The sequence below is a fragment of the Anoplophora glabripennis genome, unplaced genomic scaffold (genome assembly GCF_000390285.2).
Source record: "Anoplophora glabripennis isolate ALB-LARVAE unplaced genomic scaffold, Agla_2.0 scaffold555, whole genome shotgun sequence".
NCBI classification, from domain to species: Eukaryota; Metazoa; Arthropoda; class Insecta; order Coleoptera; family Cerambycidae; genus Anoplophora; species Anoplophora glabripennis.
This window is the reverse complement of record NW_019416692.1, coordinates 270593-283401: the sequence shown is the minus strand read 5'-3', so window position 1 is coordinate 283401 and position 12809 is coordinate 270593. Positions and strand designations below refer to the sequence as shown.

At 31.7% G+C, this 12809-nt stretch overlaps 1 protein-coding gene across 1 annotated transcript in view; it reads right to left on the bottom strand.

The window, feature by feature from the left end:
* Positions 1-416: 416 nt before the first annotated feature.
* LOC108912086 (transmembrane and TPR repeat-containing protein CG4341-like) overlaps positions 417-12809 on the bottom strand; it is a 129113-nt gene continuing 116720 nt past the window's right edge. The window contains exon 6 of the mRNA XM_023455244.1: positions 417-569. Within this exon, the coding sequence (XP_023311012.1) occupies positions 417-569 (153 nt within the window). The remainder of the gene's footprint in view (positions 570-12809) is intronic.

Sequence of the window (12809 nt, the reverse complement as noted above, 5' to 3'; positions counted from 1 at the left end):
TATCGTTCATAAGATAAACGTTATTATTTTTTGTCGTACTATCTGAAACAACCTGTATATTTCCTGTATTAAAAAAAGGAACTGGTATGTAGATAAACCAAAGGAGCTATTTAGATGGAAGATTTCACTACAGTGCATCTTTAGGGGATATTATTTCAAAATTGGATAGCAATCCGCCTATATACCACGTTATGGTTATTCATAGCACCTTCATATGGGTCGCCTCGTACATATGATTCTTAACCCCACGATACTACTTCACGGAAACATTTAGCCACACTTTGCTCGAACCCCAACCGACACCGCCCTTTATCAAACGAGCCAATTCAAGGCACACACACCTTCCTCCCAATCATCGGCCTGCAACACTCGCTTTTAATCTAATTTAAGTTTAATTCAACGGATTTCCGTTAGCGTCAAGTCATCACGCTGTGTAGCTTGTGCAGGTTTGTCAGCGTAGTTACGTCATTGGGTTGGAGCCTCAGGGCCTCCCGGTAGCTCTCTGCCGCCTCCCTGTACTTGCCGTTGAGGTGCAAGATGGCTCCCAGGTTGGTATGGCTGCGAGCATCCTGTAACGAAAAGAGATAATAGATAGTTTAAGTTGTGTTTCAAACGTGAATGTATTCGTGGAAAGCAAATTTTTTTACGTTTAAAATTATTAGATAGTTTAAGTCAGTTAAAATATGAACTTGACCTCAAATATTTTGTCAAAGTCATGCTTGCGCAAATAAGATTTTTTTTATCTGATGTCTTTAAGATGCATGTCCAATAAGCTAGAAATACATTGCTAATAAATGACTTGTAACGTAACAGCGAACATGTAACACTGCATTGTGGAGACAAATTAATTGTATGTTACCCGTACCGTGCTTTACCGTGCCCAAATATTTTTCATGCATATTGGCGCCCCTCCCTATGTTTCTCAGTTTGTGAATCTTTACATACTAACTTTTCGGAAAGGTGGATAGGACGAAATGACCCTGTACGTTGGTCAGTACGGATATGAACTCTCTAGACTTTTTTGTTTGGGGGTGTATGAAACAAAATGTGTACCGAACACCTATTGTGGATGCAGCAGATCTCCAATAGCGTATTTTTGCTGCAGCTAATGAAATTTGACAAATGCCGGGAGTTTTTGCACGTATGCGAACTAATTTTGACCGTCGTTTTGAAGCATGTTTATTAGCACATGGAAACAACTTTGAGCAATTTTTGTACAGTCTATTGGTAATTCGTTTATTTGTTTAATTTTTGTGTTACATTTAAACGAGATTTAAAGAAATTTCATCATTTTAGAACACAACATTTGAACCACCAAAACCGCTATCAGTGCTTTCGCACTACGGAGCGTGGCAACTTGGATATCAAATTTCAAACCTTCATGAGATTTTTTTTTTTCAATTTAAAACGTAATGTTTTAGATTTAGACCATCAGTTGCTCAATAAAAGTTGCTCATTTTCGTACCCTCTATCACCCTTTCGAAGAATGTACTTATTTCAGAAACACCTTGTATATACAGAAGTACTAGCAATCCAAATTTCTTTTAAATCGAATAAAGTAGATATTTTGAGGAAACGATTTTTTTTGTCAAGTTTGTGAATAAGTGAAGCAATTGTGGATAATGCTAAGTTTGCTTGTTCTGACCACAAGAATCTGTGGTAGAACGATATACATAGAATATCGTCACGTTCTATACAAGTTTCCCATTTCTATTGTTTTGTTACAAAAAATTGTTACTACCTACTTTTATAATATTACCCTCACAGCAATGTATATTGTAAATAATATATAATGAAAAAAATAATTGAAAGAATAAGTTTAGTTGTTAATATAATATCAGAACAATAAAATTATACGAAATAAACAATCAGCATCACAGTAATTCTATAAAAAAATGGAAAAAAAAACTAAACCAAAAATTAGAAAGAAAAATGAAATAAGTTCTGAGGTGGGATTGCATTACTATATGAAAATTGATCTAGTGTTGATAGTCCTTAAGCGCCTCGAGAATCTAATCGGATTACAAAATCGAGAGAAGCAGATACGATACTTGTCACCATCAAAGAAATTTCTTTACTAAGTCGCCAAGTATAGTTGACCTAGTGAAACTTTAGAGACACCGTTGTCCTTTAAACGAGATGCGAAGCCATAGGATCCGTGTTCGTGCGGTGCCAAGCACGTTAAGGATCCCTACACCATGACACAATTTCTAGATTAAGGGTGCCTCTATTTACATAAACATCGATAAGCTCAAATCTTTGCCTTATCAGTGGATAAAAGAGAAAGAGCTATGAATATACTGTGCGGCTGCAAAGTAACGCATACACTTCATAATGGCTTTTTTTATTTCTAGAATTAATATGGGGTTTACAATTTTTTGTTTTCAGTTGATCTTTTCATAAAATGGTTTCTTTTCCTTAGGTATTACAACTTTTTCCAATTTCACTTCTAGAAATTTCCATGGATATAGAATAAAAAATAAATATAATGCAAAATCATGACAAGACAATAATAAAATAAAATCTGTGAAAGTCGTTGAAAAAATATTTAGGTTTTACTAAGCATCTTGCAATTTATACTCGAAGATAAGTATCTCGTTAGTGTTATCTGTTCGTATTTTGCTAATCTGTGAAACTTTGGCACTACGAAATCGTAAAATGTAAACATCAACAACTCTGAAAAAAATTGCACTGATATTAGTTCTTCTTGTTCGAAAGATCATTAAATAATATATAGCCCCACTGGACTGTAACAGAATAAGGAATACAATACAGCAAAAATATTACTAACATTACGAAATTAAATGTATCTCGGATGTTATGTACCTAACTCTTTACGCAGGACAATGACAAGGACAATGATAAAATCAAAACTTTTCCAAAATGTCTCCCAAATAAACAACTGTTCTCTATCTCCAACGGTTTCTAGATAACACTATTATTGCATCAAATTTAAAACATAAATATGGCATCACTAAATAAGTTCGTGTACTTTAGTTATATTTATATTCAGTAAATTATTTTTTGTAAAACACAATTTAACAAAAAAAAAAGATATAATATTAACAATATAAAGTTTTTATTGAAATGTTTATTGGACTGTGACACAAATACGATTTAACTATGTACAAGGACAAAAGTTCTAAATGCTTATTAACTGAACTTGAATAGTTTGGAGGGTAGCTCAGTATACCGAGTTAGTGCACTTAGTACATCCTCCCAGCGAGAGATTAGCTCTCCTGAGCCGTCAACCAGCCTATTAAGGAGAAAAAGATGATGATGTTGCTCTAACGTTGCTCTCTCTCTAACGTAGGCCATAGAAGATCACCGTTCTCCAAGCACGGATTCTCTCAGTAACCAGACACCAGTGCACTCGCAGGGTACCTAGATAAATGATACTATAGATAGGAAACTTGAACAGATTTCGTGGTCATTAACAGCGCTAACTGTTGACACTTTCTCCAACTTCTATTGCTTTCCTTTTTTAGGAATTATCGGTAATACAGTGAGTTAAATTACCTGTAGCCGGTAAAAGATGCAAGCGCCATCTAGTTGTACGCTCTACAACTATATACCTACCTACTCAATATTTGTTTTAGGTATTCTGACGCCGCTAAATTTAAAATTACATAACAAATCTCACCCTACACAGATCACTCAGAAATTGATTTTGTAAAATAATTTTCACGTAGATAATTTTTTTTGTCACCATGAGAAAATAAATACTTTTGATAAAAAGCAGTAAAATCACTCAAGCATTAAAGACACTTTTAAATGGTCTAATAGTATTCCTACTTAAAATAAGAAATAATTTTGATACTGTAACTTTTTAAAATGTTTGTTGAAAAATTTCAAATTTCAGTACATATTTTGAAAAAAAAAGAGTGGAAATGATTATAGAGTTTCTGTGCTTTCTATATTGTATTAGCTTTCACGGTGAATAAAAAAATATTACAAGTAAATAATTTTACTAAACCAATCTTTGATTAATTCTTGTAATAGAGATTTATTATGCAACTTAAAATTTTTCGTTGTGTTGATATCCATAAAAAAAACTACCTACCACTGATCACATTTTTTATTAAACAAAACAAAAAAAACATTTTATTATTAATAAAAAAATGTGATTATATGATCATCAGACATTATTATGTTATATAAATAAATGTGAATGAAATACACACTAAAAACACAAATAAAACACACACCAACGCTCGCCAAACCTAACCAACAATAAACATGGACAACAAGAATGACATGAAATGATTCATAATTGCAATTGTCAAAATTTATTCTACAAAATCTTTGTGGCGACATCTATAGACTCTTTCCCCAACTTGTATATCCATCTCAAGTCACGTGGTTCCCAGTTTCCCCATATTTTCAATTATAAGTTCTCGGGCCCTGGCAGAGTACATGGAAAACTGTCTCGTCTTCCTGCTCACAACCTCTACAAAGAGGTGTTGCGAACTTCCATATATTGTAGAGGTGTTTCTTAGCCAACAGTGTCCGATCTGAATAGCCGTCACCAGGCGAAGGCTTACCCTGGATATAGCCAAGTATTTTTTTGGCTGTGTCTTTGCTGGGGTATCCTAAGAACTCCTTAGCAAATTGACAGCTGTTTATTTTATCCCACCGTGTTCTAAACTATTTGTAGGTGTTTTCCTTAATCATTTCAAAAATTGCTGACAACGAGAGTACACTGGAGGGACTGGGTCCAAATATAGTACGACCAGATGTTCTCCTTGCTAGCTTGTCAGTTTTTTTATTACCATTCCACCAGTCAGTTTTTAAAGGGAAAGGATCGAAAAGCTCGAGACAGGTCATTTTTTCACTAAAATGGAGACTTCAAGCGGCGATATCTCCTTTATTTTTAATGCTATAGGAATAAAAAAAGCAAAATATTTGTTGAAAAAAAGCTACATTTTGGTTGTCTATCATTTTTTTCCTATCTTTCATAGTTTTATATAAATAAGACATTTTTTTTTTGAATAATGAAAAATACGTTTTCAACTTTTAACGTACAATATTCAAAAAATACGCATTCTAAGCCAGTTTAACTTCAGGATCGTATGAAAAACACTAAAACAAAACTAATTGTAAAGGGTCTACGATTAATTTTAATTCTGATGGAAATGGCACAGCGTTTACTGCTCATTTTTCCTTAAAAAATATGAGCAACCCATTTGTTTTTGACGATAACTCCTTCAATTTTGCTCTAATTAACTTTTATAAGTGCTCATTTTGAAGATTTTTTTGAGTACTACAGAAAACTCCAGGAGCGTTATACATGTAAAATTAATCCTTTTTCCGTTATTTGACGTTGAATACATTGATTCCCGTATTCCCCCCCCCCCCAAAACAAGTCTCCTTCCACTAACCATATTTCGCTTTGTAAAGGACGTACAACACTTTTTAAAAAACGATTTTCTTTGTTTATTTATAAGATACATTTTTGTTCATTACACTTTTTTTAATAAAATGCGTAGTTTTTGAGTTATTCGCAAAAAATACTTTGAAAAAGTGTTTTTTTTTTCACTCGTGATAACTAGAGAACTATTGATTTCTCGAGAAAATTCTTCGAATATTTTTTGCTCAAAATTTGATTCTCTATCGATTTTGAAAAAAAATTTCCACCCGCCCGAGAAGGGGTGTCAACCCGTAACAGGGTGAAAGCGTCAATCGACGCTATGTTACTAATGTTCATTGACCTTTTCTCTAACTATCTGCCAAATTTCAAGTCGATCTGTTCAGTTTCAAAGAATTCGGAGGTGAAAAGCTTCAATGACTGTACCTACTATTGTACTTGGCTGAGCTTCTGTTTAGCTGCTGTCTGTTGGGTTTTTGGCTACCAGACAACAGCTCCGCAGGCCAACATTGATATGATTACCTTTGGTTTCATCCCCGAGGTTTTACCAACGGTTCTGCTTTTTCTTTCCAAGTGAAGACTCCATGTTAGCTTTGCATCGAGTGTGACTCCTAGATACTTTACATCTGTTGCAAAGCTTAGCTGTGTCTGGCTATTTTCAAGGGCTACGGAAAGCGACAAATAAAAGGCAACAAAAAAGCTGGATTAACATATAGAGTGAAATTAGGTGAGGATTGTATTCATTTGCGAAATTTTTTATTTTTCAGTACGGCAAATTAATTGTAAGAATGTACCTACGTAGTTAGTTAGTAGAACATTTTAGCTAGCTTTGAAATTACATCGTTTTTTCTGCATTTTGAGATCTCGTAGATAATTTCAAAATTTCCTTCAAATATGAAGGACAATTCTATTAAAACAGTTTTAAGATTCTTTACAGCAACACCCAACAATAAAATTGAATTTGTATGTGTATAACTTAAATTGTATTAAGTAATGAAAATCGTATTACCTATATTTTGTTCTTCATTCAACGTGTTTACCACCTCCTTTTACGCCATAGAATTTCTTTTTAATTGAAGGTTTTAACTCTTATTATCCCTACTTGCCTTTTAGGGTCATTCTTGAGGACGAGTGGAATTTTGTCAGTCTCCTTGCAGTTAATAACTAGCAGAGGGTTGCAAATAGAGATTTTATCTCGATAACTTGACAAATATTTGAACTCGTGCACCTATACAGCTCTTTAGAATTTTGAGACGTGCTTTTTATGCTACTTTTTAAAGAACCTGCAATATTTAATTCGTGCACAAAATGAAATAAGTACGGGGTCATAATCCAACTATCTCCTTTGCATTTAAGTAAATACTGCTTAAACAAATAAAAACACGCACTGTGTGCCTCATGATTGTGCCTCGAAGAAGGAAAACTTTTTATTTGTAATGTGAAACTACAAAGTATCCTGATAGAAACTGTTTAAGAAATTAATTTATTATAAATTAAAAGGTATTTAGCTTTCGAAAATAATTGAAGTTTGCCTTACAAAAATTTTATAACAGATTATGTACAAAAAATTGTTGGAAGATATTTTCAATGTGGAGTTCTTCCATGGATTTTAAAATATATACTAGTGGCGTAACTACTAGTTGGGCTGGATACGTGTTTTAAGAAATATCTGCCACTGTTTTTTTTTTAATTTGGAGTTACTTTTAGAATTTCCGATCAATTTGTGATTATAAAGTATTCTTGCAAAATATTTATAAAATTAACTGGCGTTGAGAATTGAGGTTTAGAAAGTGGTTACATTTTTCAGTGAGTCAAAAAGTTACCGTGAATTATAAATACATAGAGCAGTTAACGATAATATGATACTATTGTGAAATAAAAAAATTTTAAATGACAGACTCAAATTATTTCCACCAGTAGAATATGACAGTGAAGTTTGACTTAACAATTCTAGAATTTGGAGTAATTACAAAATATGTCCATAATCTAATACTGGAACACGAAAATGCAGGTCAAATTGCATATCCAGAATTCCCGATGGGACATCAAGTAATTTTAGTAGAATATTATTTGTTAAGCCGTTTCTAATATAATAACGAAAACCCTAAGTATATGTAACTATTTGAAATAATGTGCACTATCTGAACAATATTCCTTAGGGAAATTTTTCGAAATTTTAAAGTTTCGCTTCACTTTTCATGTCAGCATGTTAAAATTTTTCTAAAAATTGAACTCCTGATATATCAAATTAAGAAAATGGCAGAATTTTTTTAAAGTCTGGAAATATGCAGAAAATGTTAATTTCTATATAAATAATATAATAATTTCTTATAAATTTACTCATAAAAAGTTGTCTTTCAGATAACAAACGTGGGACATTTATATTTTTATACAAAAATTAACATGAACTTATTTTTATACAAGGTGATTCATTAACAATGGGAAAGTCTAAAGCTGAAATTACTACACGTGAAATGGTGACCATTGGCGCAAACATGCCTTATCCGAAAGTTGATAGTTTCGGAAATACAGTGTTGAAAGTTAAAATTTTAAATCGTTTTTTTGCGATTATTCTGAAAATATGTAGGTTAGGAACTTGAAAATTTGTGAAACTATATTTTTTTAGGCGACGAATAAGATGCGTGTTGTAATTTCAGCATTGCTCATAGAGGACGCTACTTACGAGCAATTTTACCGAAAATTTATTTTTAGCTCTTTTAAATTTAATATACTGAATTATTGTTTTTGACGAAGGTATAACGATAATAAAAATTACGGTTCATTAATCACCGTTTATTATTCAATTTTTTAGTGCATCAAATCCACCGTACATTTTTCTGTGTTAAAATCAATAATTTCCTATTATACAAGAACTGTTAACTTTGGGTATAGGGAACTATATCATTTTAAAGTAATTCTGCATCCATTAATGTAATAATATACAGGGTGTACCATTTGAAATATTTGAGTAAATTCAACTTTAACGTCACTATAATAGTCACACGTTCTTAAACACTCTATATGAATATTTGCAAATTTGACATAAACTGGTTGAATTCCCTTGCTTCTACATTATCCATTCCAAATTTCATTAATAAATAAAGCTAAATGTCGAAGTTATTCTATTTTCAAAAATAACTTGCATTCCTCAATTTTTTTCGAAAATTGGTAACTTGAAAACTGTCATATTCTGGCCTACAGTACCTTATATGAAATTAGAGTAGATTTTAACGTAAAATTAAAAAATGCAAAAATATACAGTGTTCCATTTGAAATAACAGAGTTGATGATGACTTCCGGTACAACCGGAAGTGCAGGAATGTTTTTACTGTTTTCATTGAATATATCTTTTTGATAAACTAGTTTATACAAATTTTCAGATTTCTATTTTGACTACTTTTTGAGATAATCCTACCGGGTCCTCTTCGTGATACAACCTGTATGTACATTTAAAAAAAATTGAAAAATTCAAGATAGATATACAAGTAAAAATCACTTGGCTCTATATTCGGACTACGGACTACATGTTGAACAATTTATAATTTCCCGCTTGCAACAGTGAAGTCAGTTTTTGAGTCTTTAACAAGTAATTTTTTTTATGCCAATTCAAATAATCAGTAACGATTTTATAAGTATAGCAGAAATGGTAAAAACTGGGAAAACTAAAATGTTTCAAGAGTAAACGCTGATCATCATCTTTTCCTTCGCTGATCATGCGACATCTTACAAGTTTGTGGTATTTATGTTAGTAAAGGAAATGTTTATAACACAGCGGAAAAACCTGAGGGAAGCTAAATTATGATTTCGCATAATTTATTTTGTTATATCACGTTGTTTAGACGTGATCATCGTAAATGGACTCTACATGACTCACAGGTCTAGATATGAATAAGAAAAGAATTTGTGGACTTCTTTAAGATCTGGAGAATAAAAAAGAGGTGTAGAAGTATAACTGAAGATTTTGTGTTAGTGTTTAACTGTTGAGGAAAAGTTTGCAAGTGGATGAAGATAACTTTGTAAGTATGCAAAAATTATAATTTTAATACACAAAACTGCATAGGTACAGTTTAAAGAGTGAAGAGATAAAAGATAGAAAAAGGCCAAGGTATTTGAAAGATAATATATTCGGCAATTTTTAGAGGAATTTTTATTTTAATAAAATCCTTTATTTAGCGAAAGCTAATTAAATTACATGGGTGGTGTTACTTACTATCAATTATCACTTAACTCTAAATACAGCTTTTTCAACATACTTTTAAATGTTTTTAAGTTTGTTTCCATTTTTACATTTTTTGGAAGATCATTATGCAGCTTTAGCCCCTTATGAAACAAATCTTTATGTGATTTAGATCTTGAAATATCGAAATTTTCTTTCGAACGTATATCATATCCATGAATAACTGCCCTATTAATTAAAAAATTATTTAAATACTCTGGCAATAACTTATGTTCATTTTTATAAATTAGAATTAAACACGATGGCTCAATAAACTGATCTATAGAAAGCCATTGCAGTTGAGTTCTCATATAAACTAAAGGTGTGTATTTACTACATGAAAGAATTATGCGCATAGCCCTATTTTGTAAAATCTGCAGCCTGTTGATTTCATTTTTGTTGCAGGATATTAACAGAGATGAAGAATACGTTATATGAGGGTAAATAATCGTATTATATATTATTATTAATTTACACCAGCGTGATACGTGTTCTGATATTCGACCAAAAAAACTGATCTTTTTAACATATATAATCTATATGTTTGCCAAAGTTCAATTGTAGATCTAATTCAACACCAATGTATTTAATTCCCGAGACCATTTCAATCTTTACACCATTGATATCGACCCCAAGATTATTCTGTGCATAATTATGACACTTTTGTTTTGTACCTAAAATCATATATTTAGTCTTTGTAGCATTTAATTTAAGTTTATTATTGCACAACCACTTATGTAACTTGCCAAGCTTGTTGTTCATTACATTAGTTACTTCTGCCTGATATCAATGTGTCATCTGCAAATAAATTTATTAGACTCTTATCCAAAATCTCACATACATCGTTCATATAAATAATGAATAATAATGGTCCAAGGACACTTCCGTGGGGCACTCCAATATCGCTTGTAACTTTCTTTGACCTTTTCCCTTTAATCTTTGTATAATGTTAACGATTACACAAATAAATATGCAGCCATTCTAATGGTTTGCCTTTAATAACAACCACACCAAGTTTCTTAAACAACCTCATACGATCAATTGTCTCAAAGGCGCGTTATAAGTCCACAAATACCCTCAAGATCACTTTACCATCGTCGATATCTTTTCTCCAACTAGCACACACTAGCTGCAATGCCGACTCACAGGAATGTTTTTCCCGGAAACCTGATTGGCCCTTAAAAATTATTTTATTGTCTTCACAGTATTTCCTAAGTTGTTCACACACTACAATTTTAAGTATTTTTTCTATAACCGGTAGTAAATTGATTGGTCTAAAATCGGCTGGTTGTTCGAGAGATCCTATTTTAGGCACTGAAACTATAACACTAATTTTCAAATCCTCAGGCGCGACACCCGTAGCTAATGATGTATTTATTATATATAGTAACGGATAGCCTGCTACTATAAAAATATATTTAAGCAGCTTTATCGTAATATCTTCATCAGATGTTGACTTATTTTTCAAACCCATTACCACTTTACTGAGTTTATTCAATGAAATTGTACGAAATTCTGAAAATTCCCTATGTACAGAAGGAATAGCATCTTCATCATAACCATCATTGACAATACTCTCCGCAATATCTTTTATACTCTGTGAATAATAATTATTAAAGTTATCTTCTATGATTCCTACATCATTCGCAAACGAAATTTTTCCAAAATCACATCCTTCTCCCCTTGATTTGGACACTAATTCCTTCAAAGTTTTCCACATCTTTTTACTATTCCCTTTCTTATCTATGTTAATCCTTATAGTTAATCCAACTTAATTTCTTTTCTTTTTATAAACATTCCAGTCCTCTAGCGAATTCGCAAGCGAGAATTATTTATATGCTCTATCAAGTTGTTGTGCCGTATATATGTATATTTTTATGTATCCATGGGTTACGTTTGATTTGTATTTACCCCATAAAGAACAGTTGATCTTGAAATCTGACTGTTGGTAACATGCAAGTATTGCACCTATTTTTTTGAATACGTGATACGAAAACACACATTTCATACAGCCGTCATGGAGGAATATGAAAATACCTCTAGGGCACTTATAATTCAAAACGAACTTTCAGGAAGTGATAGTATTCTTTATATTTAAAAAAATATATTTACGTTCAGATCTCTAGGCACTCATTTTTAGAAAATTGTTTATACGATTAACCGCGTTGAGGAACAGTATCATTTTATTGAAATCTTTTATTTTCCAATATGAATTCGTTTCGTCAACACAACATTTTAGAATTTAGGTATCCTTTTCGGTTTTCTATATGACCAGGGAGAGAATATTATGTAGAGCTTGATTAAATCATCTTGTCACTTATAATATCATCGTAAGAATAAGTCTATTCATATTTCGTTGCAACGAAATCAACTGTAGGGTACGTAGAGGACGTATTTAAAAAATTCTGTGTCATCCCACTTTTCGTTGAATTCTTTATTGTTTTTAGTTATAGCTAGGTGTCATAGTCATATTTTAAATTGAGTGATAAAGCGTTGAGGACTGGAGAAAACCGTTTTTCTATGGCGTGCTAAATCTAAAGAAATTAAAAAATGTTACGTAGTCTTGATTAACGATGTAATGAAGAGTAATATGTCGTGTTTGTGAAATTATTATTTTGGGATTTCAGAACCAATACTCACTTTTTATATCAGTCTCTAATATCGTCCTTTACGAAATTAGAAACTTGGCATTTTCTTGCTGTTAAATCTTTAATTTTTCAATGATTTTTATTAATACACTCTAACTTTGATATTTTATCAAGATTAAATTTGTATATACCCAGAACAATTCAAAGGTATTTTAATGTCTTTTATTTACCTACACCGAGAACGAAAGCTTTAAAATTCTCTCCGTTATAGGTATTTAATGTGTGATGTATGTAAGTGTCAATTAAATTTTGAAATTTTTAGCAGTACTCTGTCAGCCGTTTCCAGTGATTGATTCATTGAAAACTCTCCTTTTCCTTTTTTCATCATAATCTGCGTTATTCAGCATTTTTATTGCTATTTTCTTGTATTGTTAACTTATGTATAGACTTGTGCTTTTTCTTTTATTTTCTTGTCATCTTGCTTTGTAATTGGGTTTCTACCTGTAAGGCAAGGAATTCTTAAATAAATAAATAAATAATTAATTNCAAAAATTAACATAATTTTATTTTTATATATGTATGTATAGTTGGCACCTGAAGCTAAATATTTTCCATAATACGGACAAGCTTCTGAATT